The sequence below is a fragment of the Cebidichthys violaceus genome, unplaced genomic scaffold (genome assembly GCF_023349555.1).
Source record: "Cebidichthys violaceus isolate CVI_PGR_0920_01 unplaced genomic scaffold, fCebVio1.0.p SCAF_1, whole genome shotgun sequence".
NCBI classification, from domain to species: domain Eukaryota; kingdom Metazoa; phylum Chordata; class Actinopteri; order Perciformes; family Stichaeidae; genus Cebidichthys; species Cebidichthys violaceus.
In genome coordinates, this window is record NW_027176262.1 from 14,060,806 (window position 1) to 14,084,893 (window position 24,088).

The 24,088-nt window shown below is 37.8% G+C and overlaps 2 protein-coding genes across 4 annotated transcripts; one reads left to right on the plus strand and one right to left on the minus strand.

Annotated features, from left to right (window-relative positions):
• Positions 1–3,107: 3,107 nt before the first annotated feature.
• si:dkeyp-97b10.3 (uncharacterized) lies at positions 3,108–17,182 on the plus strand. 3 transcript variants are annotated; one of them, XM_068711880.1, is made up of 17 exons: positions 3,113–3,435; positions 6,049–6,080; positions 8,080–8,109; positions 8,353–8,418; positions 9,084–9,119; positions 9,231–9,266; positions 9,523–9,564; positions 9,653–9,714; positions 9,876–9,928; positions 10,024–10,250; positions 10,567–10,826; positions 12,403–12,528; positions 13,767–13,902; positions 14,148–14,195; positions 14,293–14,364; positions 14,541–14,831; positions 15,957–17,182. In XM_068711880.1, exons 1-17 carry the CDS (start codon positions 3,386–3,388, stop codon positions 15,983–15,985), a joined length of 1,596 nt encoding a protein of 531 aa, XP_068567981.1. In that variant the 5' UTR covers positions 3,113–3,385; the 3' UTR covers positions 15,986–17,182. The 3 variants fall into 3 exon arrangements, with proteins under 3 accessions (XP_068567999.1, XP_068567981.1, XP_068567989.1); XM_068711888.1 differs by having other exon boundaries at positions 9,087–9,119; XM_068711898.1 differs by lacking the exons at positions 13,767–13,902; positions 15,957–17,182 and having other exon boundaries at positions 3,108–3,435; positions 14,541–14,633.
• A 4,595-nt stretch (positions 17,183–21,777) lies between these two features.
• Positions 21,778–23,849, minus strand: il12a (interleukin 12a). Its single transcript, XM_068711965.1, has 7 exons — positions 23,738–23,849; positions 23,456–23,601; positions 23,266–23,355; positions 22,907–22,948; positions 22,507–22,650; positions 22,368–22,409; positions 21,778–22,244 (listed from the first exon to the last, which is right to left on the minus strand). Exons 1-7 carry the CDS (start codon positions 23,844–23,846, stop codon positions 22,104–22,106), a joined length of 714 nt encoding a protein of 237 aa, XP_068568066.1. The 5' UTR covers positions 23,847–23,849; the 3' UTR covers positions 21,778–22,103.
• Between the last annotated feature and the right edge of the window lie 239 nt (positions 23,850–24,088).

Genomic DNA, 24,088 nt, shown 5'->3' on the forward strand with positions numbered 1-24,088 from the left:
TGCACAGGAAAGAAATTTAGTGAACTGCCAACTCGTAGGCCCATGCATTATACATTATGCTGTTGTACGGGATTGAATGAGGTTGCCTCTGAAATCTCTCATGGCTGGACAATCTCCAGAGCCTCTCTTCCATTTTCTCTATGCAAAGGTGTTGCTCTTTGTCCCTGTTCACCTCTCTACAGATTCTTTATGAAGGGTTGCAGCAGCCTTGGCTCTTTTGCTACTCTGAATCTTTCCAGTGATAGCTCAGCCCAGATGGCAAAATGGCCCATTGAAATTGAGAGGACATGGAGTTCCTCATCTCTCAGAGTAAGAGGACACCTTTTGTATGTGTACGTGTGTGAATACATGTATGTTATAAAGGGAATGTTTGAGCACAGAGGTTATGGGTTTTCTTCCTGATTGAGCGTCCTTATATGTGTGTGACTGTGTGTTAAATTCGAGTGTGTGTCTATGTGATGGATAATGAGTCTGCACAATGAGGGCTCATATTAAGCCTCCATGGTGCGTGACATCATCGTTTCCAAACAGGTTGGTCGATCTGTAAAAAAAAAAGCCCTGTCATAACACACACACACACACACACACACACACGCACACACACACACACACACACACACACACACACACACACACACACACACACACACACACACACACACACACACACACACACAATGAATGACTGTTTTAACTGAGCCACACTGGAGGGAAAGATCATGTCAGTTGTTACTTTTGATAAAGACCTTTCCTTATACCTGTTTTAAAACAGTACAGTATATATAATTTCAAGGATGGTTGTTAAATCTTATGGATCAAATCTGAGCCAAGTCTTCGAAACTTGAATTACAAGTCAAAAAGTTTTTTCCAGTCTATCAATGCAAATTACAAAAGCACAAAAGCACAACAAACACTTTTTTAAAAAACAGTTCAATAAACTTCTTGCAACAATAAAGTTGCAAGAAGTGAACCATAGCATGTGAGTGAAATGTACAACACATTTTTTGCAGCATGGCTGTATAGATGACAATATTGATTGTCGATTTCATCGATTGTCGATGTTGATGTTGCCGGGATGTAATTGCTTTAAGTCTGAAACACAATTTGATTTTGTACAGGTAAGCATGATCCCCAGAGGATGCATCCTAGTTACTTTGGTTATCTACTGACTTTTCACTCTTCACCAGTTGTCACTAATCCGATGAAATATCTCAACATCTACCGGATGGATTGGCATAACAATTGTACATACATTCATTGTTCCCAGGGGATGAATCCAAATGCATAACCACATGACGATCACAGTTGTGGTTTTGAATAAAATGTCTCCACAGTTACTTGATGGTTTGTCATGGAATTTATTCCAGACATCCAAGTTCTCCCCAATATGAATTGTAACTTTGGTTATTCCCTAACTTTTTCTGTATCCTCAGGTCAAATTTTCAATTTCTCCAATATTTTGGTTTATGATCAAATACTTGCAAAACTAAAAACATTCCTGTGATCCTAATCTGTAGTTTGTTTGCAGTGCTGACGAGCAAATCTAAACTAAGATGAGTTTAGTGTCTTAGTACAGCCTCACAGATTGGCTAGTGGCGTTAGTCGTAGTCCTGTTAAACAAGTCCAAATCAAGTCCTAGTCTCAAGCCTCCATCAGCTCTGGAAATCTTACTTTAAGTTATTTGAATGACTCCTTCCCATCTTTTCTGAGCTAATCTTGTCACTTGCTCTCCTCTCATCCCACCATCTCCTCTCCTCCTGACCTTCCCCATCCTTTTCTCTTATCCCCCTCTCCTCTCCTCTCGCTTATCTCCTCTAATTTCCTGAGGTATTGAGGGTATCGTCTCCTCTCTGAGTCTGATGTGGTCCTGTCTCTTTTTCCACTGAGGAGCTCTCCTGATCTCTCCCTTTAGACTTTGAGGCCTGGATAATGTCCCTGTTAGTCTGCGGCGTCTCTATCTCTCTCTCTCCCCCTCCCTGCTGCAAACTACATATCCATTTGTGAAAGTTGGACCGGAGAACGGAGAGAGGGGAAAAGGAAAAGATCAATGAGTGGAAGATCAGATGAAAGCCCTTGAGCCTTCACTCATTCCTCCCACTGGACATCTCAGACGCTGACAGAAAGCTCTCTCTCTACCTTTCTGGCTCTCTGATGGACAGTGAGCTTATGCCACAGATGGACACCTCGATTCCTTTCAATTTAACTTTATACTGTGTCGACATCCTGCTCAGTTCTTGTGTCAAATAGGCCACGTGAATCTAGTTTGGATTTGTCTTCCAGTGCAAGGATATTTTTTGGGGAGGCATGGTTTTGCTGCTGAGCTGTACTTGTTTCGTTGTCTGATGTGACATCTGCTGGTGTCTTCTGGGTAATGCAGCTCTGTAATCTGATGTGCATGTTTTCCCGCTCAAAGTGACCTAGTTGCACTGTGGACTGCCTGCTCTTTTTATGTGAGGGAGAAAATGTGCAACTTACAAATCTGTCTGAGATGACTACAGACATCTTATATTTTCAATTCTGTGATGACAACATTTTCCAACTCTCTTCCTTTTTCCTTTTCCTTCCTATTTTTTTTTACCGGGATGTAATTGCTTTAAGCATAAACCTTTGAGTCTGTGAAGTAGGTCTAATGCAAAAAAAAGTGAATATGTATAAAATATGAATTGTTTTCACTATTCTCCGTTATCATTCCACAAACAACATGGCCAGACATTCAGCTGATTTCAGTCTCGTATCACTTGTAACAGTAAACATCATCTTATCTGCGTCGACCTCCTATTTCATTATTGGTAGCTCTGATATCTTAAAAAAAAGTGGTAAAACCCCGGCTGTGAATCATCACCACGGCTTTACAAAGCCTGTGCTAAGGGCGGGATGCTGCCACCCCGCCCACCGTTTAGGTTCATTCATGCACTTTCATGCACTGCGCTGTAACTGCGCAGCACCGCTGATTCCAAAAACTGCGAAGCCTGCTGTGAACACGGCAAAGTTGAACAACATGATGTGAAGATCTGTTTTTTTAGCCAATTGTTTGCATACATGCACAGTGTTTGCGAGAGGAAACAATACATCCACATCTGCACTGCAAAACGGCTGTTTTCTTTTTTTTTGATTTGAGGAAACTTTGAGCGCCTTTTTCTGTTAAACTTATAGCATATGTTTTGTTTTGCTGAAGAAGGGGTGCTGCACCTAAAGTGCCAAGTAATGTGAAAGGTTTAGCCACAAGGGTTCCGATGATCATTATTGCGCCAATTACCGCATAGCGCCTTAACGAGACACTGATAGTCGATGATAGGATCGCGTTGCCTTTCAGGTGCTTGAATGCGCAGCCGCTGCACGCGGTGGAAGAACAGAAAGTGTAACGGGGTTTGGTTACAGAGAGAGGATGGTGGCAAAGATGGCGAGCTGCGGAGCGGCTTGTCACCTGGAGGACGGGTAAGACTGTTTTGTTGCTGAACGGACAAGTGTTGACCATCAGTGTTTGTGTTTCATCGTGTGCAGCTCAGACAACATGAAGCCTGTAGAGGACGCAGCGCTAAAATCGCGTCGTGTCAACACAGGAAGTGGTGTCTTTTGTTGCAGTCGGTGCTCATCTGTTTGTGCACTTTGTGTAAAAGAAACAAATCTAGAATGATTGCGTCCTCGTTATAAATATGCACAATTTAACGTAACGTAAGATACAAAGAGGAAGTAACCGGACAGACGGGATCCCTTTGTTGGTGTTTCTCTCCGCTGCACGCTGCTGTGTTGTTACACTGAGATGACTCACTGACAACAATGTAACAACATGCTGTCTGGAGCGTGTTTGATAACGAAACATGCATATATAAAGCGATTATTTGATCAAGTTATTTACTAAAGGTTGATAAACACAGAAATTACGATAGCAATATTATAGGAGAGATAAATAACCATATGTGATTATGTCAATGTAACCTCATCATACAGTGGCCTACCAACAAGCACGCAAATATAGCTTCCTGCTTACAGTTTTTAATTATGGTTGATGATGCAATGAAAGACAGGCGCCATGGGACACACATTTGTTTTACCAACATGCTGTCCTATTTGAAATCGTTATTTTTATTTGAAAATGATTCATTCCAAGCTCTTTAATAGTTGTACAATATCTACTATCAGGTGTATTGTGAACCAAAGACAGGTGAGGTGATCCTGATGACTCATTGTCCTCTACTGGACAATGCTACTGTTTTGTGTGGTATCACTGGCCTGCTGAGAAGGGCTGGAAAGTCCCTGAGTAAACAATACCATACAGGGTTTTATACACTTTGAACTACAACCTTTATAGTAATGAGAAAAAAATAAGAATTAAATGTCCACGAGAGAAATGTAAGTAGTTAAATTTAAAGGAAACTTTGAGAAGTAGTAGCGATACAGAATTAGTTTGTTTGTCGTTTATGACCCACTATAAACATATTGAAAGCAGTTAGGTGTAATTTTAATGATTAATGAGTTTCTTTTTGTACTCTTGTGGAATAGATGCAGGCCAACTGACGGTCGTTTATCTACGTTTATCTCTTTTCATTGTGTTTATGGGAGGCTGTAGGAGGCATGTTGCAAATGTTGTGTCTTTTATCTTTTGTCCAGACACAGACCGACGCCCTCACAGAGGATTCTGTTGTCATATTTTGTGACATACAAACATATTTTTGGGGAAGATAGAAACAAGTGAGAGCAGAGAAAGCCTCAGAACTCATGCAGCCGGTTTGTTAATTGTTTTTTTCCTCTTTGCTCAGAGGAAGAGATATTACCATGGCAACTAATGTGCCTCGGTGTTGTTGAGGTGCGACTGACTATTTGGCAGAGAGAACAAGTCGACCTTGAAGAGGAGAAAACAGTCTTTCCTAGACAGATGTTTAAAAACAAAGGAAACCACTGGGCCTTATCAGGATTAACAGATGGCAAACAAAAGACCACAATTTGGTCAGAGTTAATAATCCTAATGTCTTGATGCATCATTTTACCCTTTGATCACCCAGTTCTGTATTTATACACCTGAGGGAGTGAAACGCGGACACACACAGGGCAGGATATGACCTACTTTTTCACGGATGCTGGTGGTGAACTCGTCTTGTGGGAGTGGCTCTCTGTCTGTTCCCCACCGACGGATCTCAGGCGTGTTGCCTCTTGTTGAAGCTCAGACTGCGTCAACAGGTTGCACCAGTCATCTGCTCAGAAACAACATCTGAACCATTGCACTTGGACTTGGCTCACTGTTTGTTTGTTATACTACCTTCCTGGATAGTCAAGCTCCTATCAAAAGATTTAGAGAGCTAAATATTCAGGAGAAACTGGTATTGATGTCTGCTGTGCAGGGCGGGGCGATATGGTTGAACTTAGTGTTAAAGCGCTTTGAGTGGTCATAGGACTAGAAAAGCGCTATACAGGTACAGGTCCATTTATCATTTAATGTCACGTTAATTATACGATTTTTGAATGCAGATATGGCAGATGTATGCAAAATTGCATGCAAAAAAATGCTTTACATGCTTACACGTGTGCATAACAAAACTTTCAACTACAAATTTTTGTTGGTTTTTAATTACGATGTGCTTGGAATTATTGAACATGATCCTATCATCACAATATGACACCACTGGTAGTACATAAAGGAATACATTGAATATAAATAGTCCAACCCCCTTGTTGTGTCTGAGTTATGAAAGATGAAAAAGTGTCCAAACCAGTTTAGTTTAATGGCAAAAGTAACCTGCCAGTATCTTTCCATGCCTGGCTTCCTTTGCTATTTACACTGCCCTTGGGTTTGGGTGGAAAGGTGAATTCAACAGGATGGGTTGGTAGCAGATGTGTGTAAAAGTGAGATGCAGGCCATCTGTCCACATTTCCTGTTTTTCTAGTTCATTCGACTGCCTGTGTTCCTATTCGAAAGCAGAAGTGGTGTTCTACAAGAGCCTGCAAGGCACTTTCAACCTCTAAATCGTCCCATACTTGTCATCACACCTCCCAGACGTCCCTGTCATGAGTGTAATTTGAAGTGGTCTGAATGTTATCTCCTGTGCCCTACAGAGACGGAGATATCCCTGCACTTGAAAACAAAGGTAAACATCATCCCATTTTCATTCTTTCCCTCCCTCTCCCTCTTCTCTATCTCACTTCACTTTGTCACAGAGCACACATAGGGCTTCATGTTTTCTTTTTTACAGCTATGTCTGTCCTCTGGCTTCTTTTTAATATTTAAAAGGCGTGGATCACCATCTATTATTCGTCACTGCTTTTGTTGTCCTTCTCTTTAACCCTTCACACCTTTCTCTCGTCTGAAAGTTTGGCCTCCCTGTTTTCAATATAATTTGCCTTAAAGGGCAGCAGGATTTATGCACAGTCATATGATTACTTGTGTCCCTAGTTTTGCATTTGCTATTTTTAATACTGCACACCAATACACAGAATTGTATTGTTTTTTCCTTTCCACTAATATTTGCTTTTTTTTTTTGCCTGTGAGTTACCAAATTTATCAAGTTTTTATCTCTTCAGGCGTCAAAAAGAATATTCAAATTCAATTGGATAAAATCTACTTTGTAGTTGACCTGGTAATAATAGATTGTCATACAACTGGTGATGATTAGGAATGCAGTGATGTGACTTTTTTTCTCCTGATACTGTTTATAATACACCAACTCAATACCTATTACCGATCCAATATGAGTGCTCGCCGTGTCTTAATGAATTTAACAGAAATCTTTTAATCACACGTAAACCTTTTTATTCCTTTGGTTTTGCTATTTTTTTAGACCAGCAGATGGCAGGCAATACCCATGAAACTATCCACACCTTTGAGGCTGTAAACAAGTGTGTGTGTTTGTGTGTTTGGACATGCATGTGTATCTGTGCGGGTGTTTTATCTCCAGCTTGTTTGTCAGTCTGATGAAGGGAAGCGGCCATGCCAGAGTGAAGAGGGATGCCTGCTGGCTCAGATGAGACAGCAGCAGCAGAGAAAGAGATTGGCCATAGGAGGCATATGAGGACAAGCAGAGAGAAATGGAGGCGGGAGAGTGCAGAGAGAGGTGAAGCAGACAGATCGGGCTTAGCGGAGGAGAGAGATTGATGAGGGAGGTGTTGTCAGTGGAGCAGTGATGGCAGCATCTGCTTGTTAGTCTAAGATAAAACTCTGTGGGCCAGAGAGGATGGGCTCCATCCATTAGCCAGCCAGGCACTCAGCCAGATGGCCCGGTCCATGGACATTCACCGCTGCTGGGAAGAGAAGAAGCAGAAGCTGCTCTGGACCCATCTGTATAAATGTGCCAGAATGTTAATGCATGGCACTTATCACTGGCTTCTTCACAGGGTGCCAGCGTTCAGCTGCTGAGGAATGATGGATATGTAAAAGCAGGGGGTGTAAGTCAGACATGCTGAGGGCTTTTTTGATGAGTAATATGGATGAAAAAACACACATTGCACAAACAGAAGTAAACTGCAAGTAGAGGTCTCTCACTGTTAAAAGAAGAGCTCCAGTGACAAAATGTAGAACACTTTACAAATGTCTCACACTTCAATCTACCTATGTCCATCTATTATTATGTCCTTTATGTAAGGACAGTTTAAATTTTGTGAGTGTTGAGTTTAGCAATAGGGCATATAGCTGCACCTGAGGTTTTCTCTGCGTGAGAAAGTGAAGATGCAGAATATATTTATAAAACAGTTTTACACTACTATATTAGATCGTAGAGAATGACTAGTGGCTTTACATATTATTGGGTGTTGTTTGTTTTTGTTTGTACTGCAGAGTTTTGTTTCCTGTTCAAGTGAAATTGACATGACACTTTTTTTTTAGCTTTACTCTCGCTGAAACCAACAGTCAGCCATGCATTTACTGCCAAGCAATGTAATAACAACAGAATGTTGAGGATGTTTATGATGCTAGCAAAACTTTAAAAGTGGTGATGATGATATGGTTATCAACAACTTTTGAGAATGATGTAGTAATAGTAATAACTAATAAGATGGGATGTCCAATGACTTGTCCTCACATTTTGACATCATTGAATCAGCTTTTACAGACCAAACAGCACTAACCTCAAAACAATTACTAATCTGTTACAGATAACCTGACAGAAAGTGACAGCAGCTCAGGTAAGCACAGATATCACACTGCAACAGTTTAACTCATTTGTTTTTCCTACAACTCACACGAAAAACATGTTCATCTGTGGAAAAAACCTAATTTAATCTGACATTTATTTCCTTTTTTATATACAAAGTGTTTTTTTTCTCTTAACATTTAACCTTTGCGGCATGAATCTAGCATATATTGGAAATTCAGTGCAAAATTCTCATCTCTTTGCCATGTCCTTTACATATTGATTCATCAAACAGAAAACACCGGGACATCCGCTGAGGAGAGCTCAGAGGAGGAAGATGAAGAGGAGGATGAGGATTCTGGTGAGAGACACACTTTGAACTACCTTAAAGGAATAGTTTTTGTGAAATTTGCTCATTCACTTATATCATTCTCATGTCTGTATGTTAAATATAAAACTACAGCCAGGAGACAGGTTAGCTTAGAATAAAAACCGAGAAACAGCCAGCCCTACTCAGGTGGTAGCTTCATATTCACCAGACAGACATTAGAGTGCTGGTCTTCACATCCATCTCAGCAAGAAAGTGAATAAGCGTAATTTTTTTAATTGATTTACACAATTATTTTGTCAGGGTCGATGGAAAAAACAGTAACAGCTGACAATAACATGGTACAGATGTGTTGCGTGTAGGATTTCAAGCCATGGCTAATTTGTGATTCCTGTCCCTGGTTAAGCTTTTCTGCTTAAAAAAGTCATAACGTATCAGTAGTACATACATGTGACATAATGAAATATAACATTCATATTTACATCACATTACAATAATTTTACATCTGTTCCATATGTTTATGTGTACACGTAAGTTTGTTCCCTAATTCATGGCAATATGCATGTAGTCTTTATGAGTATGTATGTATGTATGTACCTTTTTCTCTGTGTACGTTTCCATGTGCGTGCACAAGTGTCTGATCATATTCCTTTAATTTCCCTGTTTGTCAACTTTCTGTCCCGTATTTTTACTTTCAGCAGAAGGCTGTGCTGAGAAGGATGGAGGAGAGGAAGGTAAGAACCAACAGCGTATAATCAATACTTGAAAAATGTTTGTCACCCAAGGATTTTACAAGATAAAGAGTGAATGGGGATACATTTTTATCTCCTTTATGTTCTTTGCAGAAAAGGAAGAGGCTGATGCAGACGAGTCTAAAAATGGTGCGACACTTCATTAAACATCTAAAAAATATTAAGATCTTCCTCGTCAGACAAAGCAACTGGTCTGCTTCATAAAACTGTCTTACATCCAAATGGACATGCCAGCGCTCACAACTCGAAAAAGTGACTCGCATTCAGAAAAGTTTGTCTAGGCCGGGTGTCTGCCAGAGGTTTAACACAAGCTTGCAGCACTTCACATTTGATTTTCATATGATGATGATTTCATGTGTTGAAATACTATTATTTCACCCTCTAGATTCAGCCTCTGGATGCGAAGCAGATTTTTCCAATGGGAAGGGTAAGCAAATCATAACGCATGTTACAGCACGACGAATGTTCTGGAGATTGTGTCGCATATCCTGTAAATAACATCCCATTCTTTTTAGCCGTCCTGACAGATGAGAGGCAGTTCATAATATGCTGTGAAAAATGCAAAGCCATCCAGCAGGTGAGCTCAGAAACCATTGAAAAAAATGTGGTGATTTTAAATGTCTAGTCTGTATTTTATTTGTAATTATACTTGAACATACTTGACTTTCTTCGGAATCATTTACCATGATTTTATACTTGTCCAAACAAAGGAACAAACTGTGTTGGTTTGTTTAACAGAGCCATGGCAATGAGCTTGTTACCCCCAGGAGGATCTCTAAGGGACGATTACAGTGAGTACGACAGTGTGTCTCTGACACTGATCTGGTCTGTGCACATTTATATTGATTCTATATGTACAGCGTCACTGACTCTGTGTGTGTTTTAGGGTGCAGCTTGAAGGGGAGGGCACATACCAGTGTTCAGTCACTGGCCTGGTGTTTGAAGCATCGGAGCGGGTCCTAGTGCGGTACTCAGTCTTGTCCTGGTCCAAGTTCGGTGCCTTCCTCCAGGACTCCTGGAAATTTGCTGGACCCATCTTTAACGTGGACACAGTCAATAAGGACGCTTCTGTCCTCACGTCCATTCAGTTCCCTCACTCTATCTGCCTTGCTGGTGAGAATGAATATCAGGGCTGTCACGCTCCTGCATGTCTCCTGTGTTCAATATATAATTCATAATTATGGTCTCTGCCTCCTGTGGGGAATCCGTGGCCCTTAAGAAAATGTTGTGAACATTCAATATTTCCATCAAAGATGTTGTCTTAAGGTTGTCTTAAAAGTAAAGGTGGGATTCTTGATTAATTATGACCCATCTTAAAATCTTTACACAACATAGTTAATTTTAGTGCATATCATAATATTTTATGAATGATTTAAAGCTGCTCTAGGTGACACATAAAATCTTCTTTTTCCTTATTATCGTCACACAGATCCAGAAAATGAGATGACATTCAGTGTCCTGCACATAAAGGACAACCGTCCACTCATCGAGCCGACAGTGGACCACTCAGGTAGCCACGTGAAGTGGAATGTGACGTCCCTTTCACCCGTGGGTCCCATCATTCAGACGAGCCAATCTGTTGAGCACCACGGTGTGGTCCTGGTCTACAAGCAGCTGTGCAGTGACAACAACAACAACAACTACAGCTTCCACATCTACCTGGCCACCAACAGCTCATCTGACATCAAGGTGAGCGTTGTTGAATACTGCATGTGGCTCTGAATTAATCTCTTCTCTACAATAGATGATTGGCAGTTTTCCTTCTCCTTAAAAGATGAGTGCAACACTGTTGAGGCTGTCATTGGTCTTTACGTGCATTTGAAAAACTGATAAAAATATGACAGCTGTTCTGGAAATGTCTTCAAATTCTCCAAAATTTCCTGCAGTTGCAGTATTCCACTTTTAAACAAGCATTTTAATCCATGTTGGGCAATTATACATGTCTGTGTCCTGATTGAAAAAAGGGTCTTGGTTTACCTCGAAAGTTGCTTGTGCCATCATTCTACTCGGTGACGTTTCTGTATCTTTTCCTGTAAGGTTATGAAATACTGCAGTTATAGTACTGGATAAAGTGCACACAAAGTTGATCTCAATGTGTGAATACACACACACACACACACACACACACACACACACACACACACACACACACACACACACACACACACACACACACACACACACACTTTTATTAAATGCACATCTTATGCCAAGCTTCTTACGACAGTAATATATTTCACACTGAATTACAATTTATTACTCATATTGAAATAAAATCTGTTAAAGATCCACCTTTAAGACTTGAAGTGAGCCAAGTTTTGTTTGTCAGAAAAACAACCTGTTCATGACATATTTAGTGTTTTCATTTTGGAATTCTTCCTTGATGTGCAAGAGCCAAAGGAAGGAATTACAGACCAACCCGAAGAAAAAAAAATACAAAGAAATATTCCATTCATGAAACCATTATCTGAGTCTCCCTAAATCAATCGTGACTTTCAATCATGACAACTGCTCAATGTATAAAACTCCAGCAAAATGCCGTAAATTGTGTGTGGAAAAAGGAGAACATAGTCAGAGCAAAACCTAACTTTCACTTCTTGTTTAGTTTTATCTGCAATGGCTCTGATGCTATACAAAATTATAGAATAGGCACCAGATTTCAAGATCCTGGATGAGGTTATGCAGCATACTGCAATGAAAAAATACTATGATATATTGATATGATATATGATATATTGTTGAAAAGCAGTAGTTTCAGCATCTGGCTGATCATTGACTCTCTGAAAAACGCCTTCTGCTATATTTTGCAGATATTTCCAGATAAAAAATGTCAGTGGTATGCATTGAAATGGTATCAATGCCACTGGTGTGTGTACTGTATTACTGGAAGTGCACCACGTAATTCTGACAGCTACATGACGATACTGTCATAATTTATTTTTAATTTTCTAACACTGTACTGCTGAGGAAACTCTGGAAGTGGGTTTGTGGTTGTGTGTGAGCACGAGTGTTTGGGAGGGTGCTAATAGTAAGGTAATGGTACAAATTGGCACAAATGACAGTTCCTTAAAATATAGCAATTGTTTTCCATGACTAAACACACAAACCAGGGTTTTGGTTTTCTCCTGAGATGCCTTCAGGTTTTCCACTCTGACTAAGGACAATGTATTTTAATGAATGTTAATCACCATGACTCGTCTCATGATACTACCAAGGTGTGACTTATCTTTTGCCTCTTTCTTCCTGCTGTCCGTATGTAAACCAGGATATTGGCAAACAGGTGCGGGGCTACAAGAATCGCTACACTCGGATAGAAAAGCCTCCCACATGTAAACTGGATGAGGGGACGTATCGTCTCCTGTGCGAGCCAGAGGGAGAGATCAAACCTCAGGTGTGTCTCTTTGTATGTACATGTGTGTAGGGCCGTCACAATAGCAGATTTTTGCCACACGATTATCAAGGCCAAAAGAATTCATGATAACAATTTTATTGTGATATCTATTGAAAATTTCAAAACATTTTTTGCTATCAATCAAATTAATTTTTTGGCAAATGAATTACACTCAAAACATGAGAGTATGTCATAAGAAAGTCATAGTATAGAGTCATAATAGTCAGTGTAGTGTGTAATAAAAAGGCCAAGTAGAGTATGAAATAAAATCATAGTTTAGTATTCTATAAAAAAAAGTCATAGTATAGTCATATCAAAAGTCAGTATTGTAAGTTATAAAAAAGTCATAGTATACAGTAGTAGGTCAAATGAAAAGTCATAGTATAGTCTGTTAAATCAATCATAGTATAGTATGTCATAAAAAGTCATAGTATCGTAAATCATATAATACTCACAAATATCTTTTTAAATACACTAAGGGATCCCATTGGACTGTCAGCAACTGTTTTTTTGGGGCAAACTTTTCTCGCTAAGACAAAGCAGCCAGGAGGACAGAAGACAGGAGGTTCTTCATTCTTTATAAACTTCACTCAGAACTGTAATTTATTCTGTTAACATTTTACATTTGTTTCCAATGAGATATTAATGATTTTATATGGTGACTTTGTTGTAATAAACATAACTGTTGCTGCCCTATAAACAATATTTGATATATTATACATTCTAATGCTGTTCTGAATTTATTTGTTTTAAAAAAATCTATATATGTTTTTAAAAGCAATTATTTAGTCATGTAGAACAGCAGAGTATTGATAATATTAGCTTCTAGTTGTATTAAAATCATAAAGATAACTCTACAAACCTGAAGGCCACCCTAGAACTAGGGAGGGGTGAGCAGACAGTTATTTAGTTGGTAGCAATCTGCAACACACCAGTACATGCCACTAAATCTTACACACTGTGTCTTTAAATTCTGATTGTTGTGTTGGAGTCTGAGCTGAAGGTGTTTCTGGTGAACCTTCATGATTTCATCTGATTTCACACGGAATTCCGGACTGGTGGCACCAATGACAAGCATTAAGAATAACTAAATAGAAATAGACAATCTTCTTGCTGATGTTCTCATGTACTTATGTAGGTCATGTAGATGCATCAGTATTAAATTGAGACTTTCAAAACCATTTAAAAGTTCTGTACAGTAACTTTAATTATATATATATTTATGTGTCTCCGTGCAGGATTTAAAATTCACCCTTGCGGTGACCCAGATGAAAGGCTACTTTGAAGCTTTCTTTGAGCAGCCTCCTCCCTTTAAATTGTCTCTCATAGAGATTAACACTGAGGAGACTGTATGGTCCGGCACCATCAGAGAAGGTACCAGTGCATTTAGTCTCACACTGAACGTGTTCCTTGATTTGCAGGTGAAAAAAAGGCTTTTTCACACATATTTCTGTGTTTATCGGACAGCTGATAGTAACAAGAAACATTTGCAGATTTTTTTTCTGCAAATAAACCAAAACGTTTCTCCACATGTTTTTGTGTTATCAAGTTTTGTTCATGAGTGTAATTTGGTTTCTACTCCAGACTGGTGATCTTTGTCTTTTTACTCACACTACTAGGTGACTGTGTGGATAACACAGAAAAGAAGCCGAGGAAGAGAACACACAGTAAGCTTTTTGTTTTTCTTGTTTTTCGATTTGATTTTTCATCACAACATGCTTTCAGCTTTTACAGGTTGACTCACACCATATATCTTTCTCATAGGCAGACAGAGGAGCAGCAGCCCCTCAGAGGAAGAGACAGCCTATAAAAGGCCTCGGTTTCAGGATGAGTCAGGTGACTTTTCTAGTCTTTTACTAATTACTGATTTGAGAACTTCAGGCACACACTTAGTTTTGCCCCAGTCAAGTCAAAAGAAACCAGTCCACCCCTGATCTATTTTCCAGATGCACCTGTCTGTCTAAAATGATTTTGAAATAAAGCACCTTTACGTGTTGTGTGTCCTTTTCTAGATGGAGTGAAAACAGGGATGACTCTGGGCCAGGACATGTCAGAGAAGCAGCTACTGCAATTGGCCAAGCGGCTCGGGAAGGAGTGGAAGCAGGTGGCCATCTTTTTAGACTTGAACTCCAGCGAGCTTGATGACATCCAGGCAGCAGAGAAAGATGTGACCATGCAAAAGCTGAAGATGCTGGTGGAGTGGAAGAGCAGAAGGCGGCCAGGAGAGGCCACGGCATACCACCTGTGGAAAAGTGTGGAGGAACTGGATGACTTGCCAACTGAAGTCCATCAAACATTGAAAGGTAATTAACTGCAGACATGCATATAAACAATAGATGTAATAATGATGGATAACCATAAACACTAGGTCTGTGTATTGACAAGCACCTCACGATACGTATTGCGATACACGTGTCACGATATGATACATCGCGATATATTGTGATATGATACGGTACATATTGCAATATGTTGCAATAATCTTTTTTTTATGAAAATGTAAAGTTAGAGCTGAAAATACAACTTGCTGTGTACCACCTGGATAGTATAATACATACACAACATATCGATAACTCAGTGGACAAATTGCATCAATACTACTTCAAAAGGTATTTGCATTGTGTCACTGAACACGTTTTTACCAAAATGCACTTCATTCACGACTTCATTTGTAAATTAATTACATATTGTATTATTTTCTTATTTTGTCACTGACCACTCTTAAATTACATGTAGATGCCATAAACATCATATGAAATAAAGTTCTTTAAGTAAAGTTGTCAGTTCACAGTCCTTCCCTCTTATGTCCCATTAGTCCAGGTTCAGTTTTCAGTACCTCCGCGATGTTACTGCCTGTACGGCTCTCGTGCAGTGATGATGTGGTGTGACATAATCGTAACATTCGAGGAGGTGGAGGTTGTTTGACACACACAGGGATTCGAGGCAATTTAAAGGACATTTTAAATCTGTTTAAAACAAGATTTTTTTTTTTTTAATGTAATGACATATATCAATATACTATCTTTTAAAAACATATCGCGATGGTAAGCTATATCGATATTTTTGCACAACCCTAATAAACACCACATGTTTGAAATTTGGTAGGCAGATGTAAAATGTGGAGACGTACAAAAAAAGCCTCTTGGGGGTATACTGTAATTTGATGAAAAGTTATCAAAATCTTGAGTTTGCATGTAACGCTGTTGGTGTAGCGGCGAAAAAGCAATTTTTTTTTGGCCATAAAACAGATCTTCAGCATACATTGTGCAATCTGCCCAAAACATTGTTGGAAGTCATCATTACACTCAGCAAAGAGTTACTGTTTCATTGGTGTCTGTTATCCTCACCCTCTGCATTTTAGCCCTGCCCTCTTTCATAACTCATGCCACTTTAATTATGTGTTGGTGTTTTTTTGTGGGTTTTTTCAGACATGGTGAACAATCGAGCAGCTAAGTGAAAGATATTTGGACTGTTGAATTTTTGTTGCTCCATCATCAGGAAGAAATGTAAAACCTCAGGAATACACCAAAGCAGAGGATGGATATCAACAAAACATTAGCTCATCCAAGTTTGTGTTTCTCTTTTGAATATTTTTTGGAAATTAAACTGATTGATGGGTTTTTGTATTGCCGCATTTCATGAAAAGGGACACTTTCTTAACTTTGGATGGGCATTTTCCCTTACTTTGTTGAAAATGTAGCCCTTTGATTCTGTAATACAGAATAGAAAAGCTGCACCTAGAGCTTTCCTTGTATAGCCATAATTTGATGCTTAGCATTACTAGGTTGAAAAATGACCAAAAGAGGTAGAGGTCATTGAGGTATATAGTAGCTAATTATATAGCCAGAAACATATGTAAATGTAGGTGATGCAGTGTTGAAACTGCAAAAAAACCTGGAAAAATCCAACCGGTGTATCTAATTGTTTCACTTTTAAATGTTATGTTTGTGGGAGTTCACAAACGTGCATGTGACTGTCCAAAGCGTGACGGACTGAAGTACTGAGCTATTTTGTGTCTCTCGTTTTTATATATTCGTCTTGTACGTATCTTTTTTTTACCAACTATTTAGAACCTGTGATTTTTTTTAAAGTCGTTTTTTATGTTTATGTCTGTTTGTGTATTATTTGACAACTCTGAATCTTTAAAACTAAATGTAGTTGCAAGACCTCCTTTATTATGTTTATTTAAACTTGAATTATGAATCCATTACTGTGACTGTAATGTATAAAAGTTGTTTAAAAAAAATAATCTCAAGCATTTGGATGCACAGTTGAATTTAACTTTTCTACCTGTGTTCTACAGCCTGGCAACATTCAGTTTTACGAGTCATGTTTTTAAGGCTTATTTCACAAAAACAAACTATACCGTCAGCTGCCTGTGGAAACATTTCAGTTATTTTTGGCAGCATCCCTACATTGGTCAAAGCTTTGTTTCTATTATACCTATTTTCAAATGACACTGTTTCTAGACATCTCAACACTATTTGGTAAAAGCTGCAGGAAATGCATCTGGATTGTTGAATATTTTTTATTTTATTTAGTCTGTTCTTTTTTGCAGTTGTTTCTATCATGTGTGAGTCTCTCCAAAGAATCACGGAGGAATTGTAAATAATAAAGCAAATGTTGACTGAATAAAAGTTTTTACTTAATTTAAGTGTTGTCAGTTCCATTTTCATTTGCACCCATTTCCATACAAATATTGCTTCCACTTCAGCACTTCAAACCAAAAAATACTTAATTTGAAATAACAATAAATCATCAATAACATCACAGGCCATTAAAATGAATAAATGTAATGAATAGATCTCAAGTATTTTTCTGCAGCACGTGCAGTGTACAGCACTACTTAGTCAGTAGTTGTAAATGACCGTAGTGAATGACAGAAAGGCTTGTTCAGTTGTGATAAATAAAAGGTGAAGAAATAGTCTTTCAATTGGAATGATGGTGATGAGGTCGCAGGATGTTTACTTCCTGTGGTCTCTTGAGGAGATGTAACCCATAACTCCATTGATGATGGTTCAGACATGGAAGCCCCTCATCATCTTACACATCTTCTGTTACTGAAGGTGGCATCCCCACATCTGGGTGGCATCCTCTTTTACAAAGAAAACACAATAGGTAAAAAGTTCTATTTAAACTAAGAAAGATTTCAATAGGTGACTTATCTCCTTGGAGATTTGCCCACTATTTCTGTCTTTACCCCTCCTCCACATAAACAGACCTTCCTCAGGCTCTGTATTTTTCCCAGAGGTGGACTCAGAAGTGCAACTTCTTCCTCAGGACCTCAGAGGTAGGACTGAAGAGCAGCAACATAGTGGGCCAAGTCCCTCATTGTGTTCCTCAGACATTCACTCTGTCAAGTCAAACAAGAAAAATCCCCCATCAGTCATCTGTCTGCTTTATAATAAAAATGAGAAGAAAAAAAGTGATTGAATGTGTGTATAGTGTAAACTATCCTAATTTGGATGTGTAGAATAGTAGATGAATAACAAAATCCATCCATCCGTCCGTTATTAGTAACCCCTTATCCTGTGTGTCATCCCTGCGACAGACTATCGCAGGGCTGATACATAATGAAAGAAAACCATTTACGCTCACATCCACACCTACTGGCAATTTAGAGTCATCAATCAACCTAAGTTGCATGTCTCTGGAGCGTGGAGGAAGCCGGAGAATCCGGAGAATCCGGAGAACCCGGAGCGTTCAGGGGGTCCATGGGGAGAACATGCAAACTCCACTTTGATCTAAGTACTATACTATGACCTTTTTATGACTTTTGTCAACATACCATACTGTCACTTTTTTTTTATCATTTTTTCTTTACATACTATATTGTCAATTTTTTTTTAATAACTTTTTTGACAAACTAATCTTTGACTTTCATGTAGTTTTTTTTCACATACTTTACTATGTCTTTATTTACTTTTTTCGAGATACTATACGATGACTTTTTGTGAGTTTTTTCAAAATACTGCACCCTGACTTTTTTGACATACTATGACTTTGACTTTGACTTTGTTATCATATTTTTTTTTACTTACTATACTATGACTTCTTTGTGACTTTTTTGTACACATTAAACTATACTTTTTTAAAAACATACTATACTATGACTTTCTAATGACTTCTTTCGACACACTATACTATAACCTTTTTTTACATATGTTACTATGACCTTTTGTATTTTTTTTCGACATGACTTTTTAAACATACTATACGATTACTTTTTTAGCCACAATATACTATTGCTTTTAACATTTTTTTGAGAAATATGCTCTTTCTTCTTTGTGACTATAATTTATTCATGACTTCTTTCGACGTTCTATTCTTTTTTGTGACTTTTTTGGCTTACTAGACTATAATTTTTTATGACTTTTCAACATACTTTAATATAACTTTTTTGTGACTTTCTTTGTCATACTATACTATGACTTTTATTTACATATATATACTCATATATACATATATATATATATATACTATGTTTTTTCAAAACACTCTACGATGACTTTTTAATCTATTTAATCTATCTATCTATCTAATTCATTTTTTCACTATACTATGACTTTTTTTTACATAAAATGCAATACTGTATGTATTTTTATGACTTTTGTCGACACAATATACTTTGATTTTCCTGTGCTTTTTTTCAAAATACTTTACAATGTCTTTTTTGAGACTTTTAGGACATACTATACTATGACCTTTTTAAAAACTTTATTCAACATACACCATGACTTTCTCATGACATTTTTCTTGACATTTTGTATATATATTATATTATCACTGTATATTTTGACATACTATATTTGACTTTTTATTACTTTTTAATGCCTTTTTTTTTTTTTTACATAAATTACAACAAAATGTTTTCAACATACCATTCTATGATTTTTATGATGTTTTTTCTATATTTTGACTTTTTACGATGTTTTTCGACATACTATACTATTACCTTTTCAACATACTATACTATGACTTTTTAATGACTTTTCTGACATAAAATACAACACATTGTTTTCGACATAATTTAATATGACTTTTTATGACTTTTTTACATTTTATATTTACACTTTTTATGATTTTTTTCCAATGTAATACTTTTTATGACAATTTTTCAACAAACTATACTATAACTTTTGTGACATACTGTACTATGATTTTGTAATGACGTTTTTTGACACAAAATACAATGAATTGTTTTTGACATACTTTATCATAAGCTTTGATGACATTTTTTGACATTCTATATTTTGACTTATTATAACTCTTTTCGACATACTATACTAGGATTTTTTTTAGACTTACTATATTATGACTTGTAATGACTTTTTTGACACAAAATACAATGAATTGTTTTTGACATACTATACTATTACTTTTTATGACATTTTTTTCGACATTTTATATTTTGACTTTTTATGTCAATATAGTATGGTAATGTTTACACAAACTCATTAAAAGTCATAAAAAGTATAAATGTAGAATGTCGAAAAGATGGCATAATACATTTTTTTATAAAAGGTTGAAAATAATTAATTGTATTTTGTGCCCAAAAAAGTGGTTAAAAAGTCATAGTATGGTATGTTAAAAAACTCATCATATAGTATGTTGAAAAAACTCATAAAAAGTCATAGTACAGTGTGTCATAAAAATTTCATAGTACAGTACATTTTGACAAAGTTGTAAAAATCATAATATAGTACTGTATATACATGCCATGACCAAGAAAGCTGCTTTTTGCCTTTCTGGTGCTCGGACTCATTCCTTCCTTTTTGCAGAGAGTGATGCTGGAGCAGTTGTCGTTTGTTCTGGTAGCCCCATGTTGCTGCTCAGTGCCGCAGTATGTAGAAATGACTCAGATGATAGCGGCCCATGGGACGCTCTGTCTCAGGAGGCAGGTACAATAGGTGCGTTTCCAGTTTGGGCATCTCCAGATTAAGGAGGGCTGAACAGCAGACTTTTCTTCCTGCACTGAGGGTTTTGGCTAAAGACCGGTCTTTGGTAACCTTCTCGGGAAGCAGTTTTTGCAGGGGGGCCAGGAGACAGTGCCTTCTTCCTGCAGTGGGAACTGCCACTGGGTCAATTTTAACCTCTGACTGCTACTCTGTGAAGGCGTTGTGGTTCAAGACAGCTTTGCTGCTTGCACAGACTGCAGCTATAGATGTGAATTTACCGCCCTGTTTGCGCACCCCAGTAATTTGCTGGTGACAGTTGAGGGGCTATACTTAGTCCAAAACACCTGTCCCTAAGAACTTAACTTTCTTTCAGTTTGAGGTTTATACACCTGGAGCCTTTTTGTCTTCAACCCCATGTGGGAGAAAGGGAGGCAAAGTTACATCTGCTTTGACCAGTGGGATAGGCCACAGCGTACCAGCAGTGGAAAAGCGTGGAGGAACTGGATGACTGGTCCATCAAACACTGCAAGGCAATAAACTTCAGACATGCAAATAAACACCATCTAAGAGATAACCATAATAGATAACCATAACCTGAAATGATTAATATTATATCATGTGCATGTGACTTTATAAAGCATTACGGACTGAAGTACTGAGGTTTTTTGTGTCTCATACCTTTTTTTATTTTGTTTGTCCTGTACATATCGTTTATCTATTTCAAACCTGTGATCCATTTTTGTATGCTCTTGTTTGTTGTTCACGTTTATATCTGTGGTTTATTATTATTCTGTAAAACTAAATGGAGTTGCAAAAGTCCCTAATGTGTATTATATTTAACTTGAATTATGAATCCATTACTGCCCACCTGTGACTGGAACACGCATCTTAAGTAGAAATGTTTGTGTGAGTTACAAAAATGTACACTGTGGAACAAAAACTATCCACAAGCATTTGGATACAGGGATGAATTTAACTTTTCCTGTTTGTACAATAAAACACACTACTGTAAGCTGCCTGTGGAAACATTTCTTTTAATTTTTCTCAGCATCCCTACATTAGTCACAGCTTTATTTCTGTTTAACCTATTTTCAAATGACACTGAAAGGCATCTGGATTGTTGAATATTTTAGGGTCTTCCAGGCTGATATGATGCAGTAATGTTTACATTCAGAGAATGGGGTTACTTCCTTAAACATCAAAACCACCAAAAATCAAGTTTGTTCTTTTTTGAAATTGTTTCTATTGAGTCTCGCCAAAGAATTGTGGAATAATTGTAACTAAGAAAATGTTGACTGACTTGAAAAAAAACAAGAGAAAGTTTCTTTTTACTTAATTTATGTGTCATCAGTTCAATTTTCATTTGCACCCAGTTCCATACAAATATCACTTCAACTTCAGCACTTCATAACAAAAAATACTTTTTAAAATAACAATAAATAACACCACAGGCCATTAAAATAAATAAATAAATACATAAATAAATAAATGTAATAAATACGTACATCTCAAATAAATAGTGTTCTGTAGCACACGCAGTGTACAGCACTACTTGGTCAGTTGTTGTAAATGATGGTAGTGAATAACCAGAAAGGCTTGTTCAGTTGTGATAAATAAAAGAAGTAGAGATATTGGGGTTGGAATGATGGTGATGATGGTGATGAGGCTGCAGGATGTTTACTGTCTGTGGTCTCCTGAGGCGATGTAACCCATTGCTCGGTTGATGGTGATGGTTCGGACATGGAAGCCCCTCATCATTTTACACATCTTCTGCCTGTTACTGAAGGTGTCATCTCCCCACATCTGGGCAGCATCCTCCTAAAAGAAAACACAAGAGGGAAACAACCTGAATACCCACAAAAATAAAGACAACGATAGGGTTTTCCTCTTGAAGACAGAACGATGAAGAGTAAATAAACAAAAACAAGGAATTGAAAATACCTCTGAAGAGTCATTGTCTCCATTCAGCATCAGGGAACAGTTCTGTATAAACCAAGGAAGATTTCATCAGGCAACTTTCAAATGTCATTTCACAGAAGATTCTGTCTTTACCCCTCCCACACGTGCATGATAAACATACCTTCCTCAGGCTCTCTATTATTTCCAGAGTTGGACTCAGAAGTGCAACTTCTTGATCGGGACTTCTGAGTGGTAATATGATGTAGGACTGAAGAGCAGCTGCATAGTAGGCCAAGTCCTTCCTGATGTTCCTCAGACATTCACTCTGTCAAGTCAAACAAGATAAATCACCCATCAGTCATCTGTCTGCTTTATAATAAAATTTGAAAATGAGAAGAATAAGGGATACAATGGGTGTATGATGTAAACTATCCTAATTCTGATGTGTAGATTAGCAGATAAATAACAAATGTAAAGCTTTATTTCAATAAAATAGATACTGGACTTATTATTAATATGTTCGTATAACAAAGAGTATGTCTGATAATTCTAAGAAAAACATTTAAATAGAAATAGCATACCTCACTGAAAGATGAATTTCTTTGCATCGAGCAGCTTGAGTTCTGTGGGTCAAAAACATTTTAAATATATAGTATATATTAGTTTCACTGGTCAAGGTGCCCATAAACATATTTGGACCATATACTTGATTATATAACCTAATTATACAACATGGCTGAATAGAAATTAATGATAGCTGAGGTGAAATTAAGAGGTGAAATTATGTTTCAAAAATTCGCCAAAAACTCTTTTATCCTGTTTTGGAAAATGTAAAAATATGCACAAAAGAATAATTGGAATCTATATTTTCATAACATAAAAAGTAAAGATTTTGTAATGCATAGGATAATTCAAAATGTATGTCACTGAGAAGTGTCACCTGAGTCAGAGAGGGTGCGCAGGCCAGTACTGTCTCAGCTTGACTTCTAACCATCATTCTATCAAAGGCGATGCCAAAACACAAAACATCCTATAACACAAAATAAGGGTATTCATTATTAACAAACCACAGGGGTGTGTGGCAGAGTAAAACAAAGTACAACAGAATAAACGTTGTGAATTGTACTCACACTGCTGAGAAGCTCTGTGATTTTCACCAGGAGGTTCTTGAAGAGAGGTGGGCAGTCTCCGCACTTTTCTGTGCTCAGCGTGCGCACCGGGAGTCCTGTAGATGTGCGCCAGCTCAAGGTCAGCAGCAGCACACAGCTGGCAAAGTCTGCATGGCAAGAGAATAACAAGCATCAACACATGCGTCCATGGGGTTTACGCGAGAGTTTCATGACTAAAACACAGTACAACCTAATGGGAAAATCGCATGTGTTGTAGACTTCACGTGTTTCACGCTGACTTACAGAAATTAAAGCCTGTCATCTTTCTGATCAGATAGATATCTCTGGTCGAGTCTGGTTGATAAGTAGGACTGTTTGCTGCCTTCATACATCGGATTGTATTTATATGCATGTCAGGGTGTGTGTGTGTGTGTGGTGTGTGTGGGGGGGATTCCCTTCGCCGCCCTGCAGGAGCGCCAGCAAAAAGAAAACTAAAACGTCATCTGTAGTTTCCTCGTTGTCGATCTTCCAGCACACATTGCTTGTATGGAAACAGGAAGTCGCATTGTTTGTCTTAGATTTTTAAAGAAACCAACTACGGGAAAAAGTAAGTTAAACTGTGATGCAATAGTTTAAATTTAGAAACAAGACAAT

Excerpts from the sequence above, each read along its gene's own strand:
- si:dkeyp-97b10.3 (XM_068711880.1), top strand. The coding sequence starts at position 3,386 with ATGGTGGCAAAGATGGCGAGCTGCGGAGCGGCTTGTCACCTGGAGGAC. Across the intron at positions 10,251-10,566 it reads TCACTCTATCTGCCTTGCTG|ATCCAGAAAATGAGATGACA; the intron begins GTGAGAATGAAT and ends ATCGTCACACAG. Across the intron at positions 14,196-14,292 it reads GCCGAGGAAGAGAACACACA|GCAGACAGAGGAGCAGCAGC; the intron begins GTAAGCTTTTTG and ends TCTTTCTCATAG.
- il12a (XM_068711965.1), bottom strand. The coding sequence starts at position 23,846 with ATGCATATAAATACAATCCGATGTATGAAGGCAGCAAACAGTCCTACT. Across the intron at positions 22,949-23,265 it reads GCGCACCCTCTCTGACTCAG|AACTCAAGCTGCTCGATGCA; the intron begins GTGACACTTCTC and ends TTTGACCCACAG. Across the intron at positions 22,245-22,367 it reads GAGACAATGACTCTTCAGAG|GAGGATGCTGCCCAGATGTG; the intron begins GTATTTTCAATT and ends GTTTTCTTTTAG.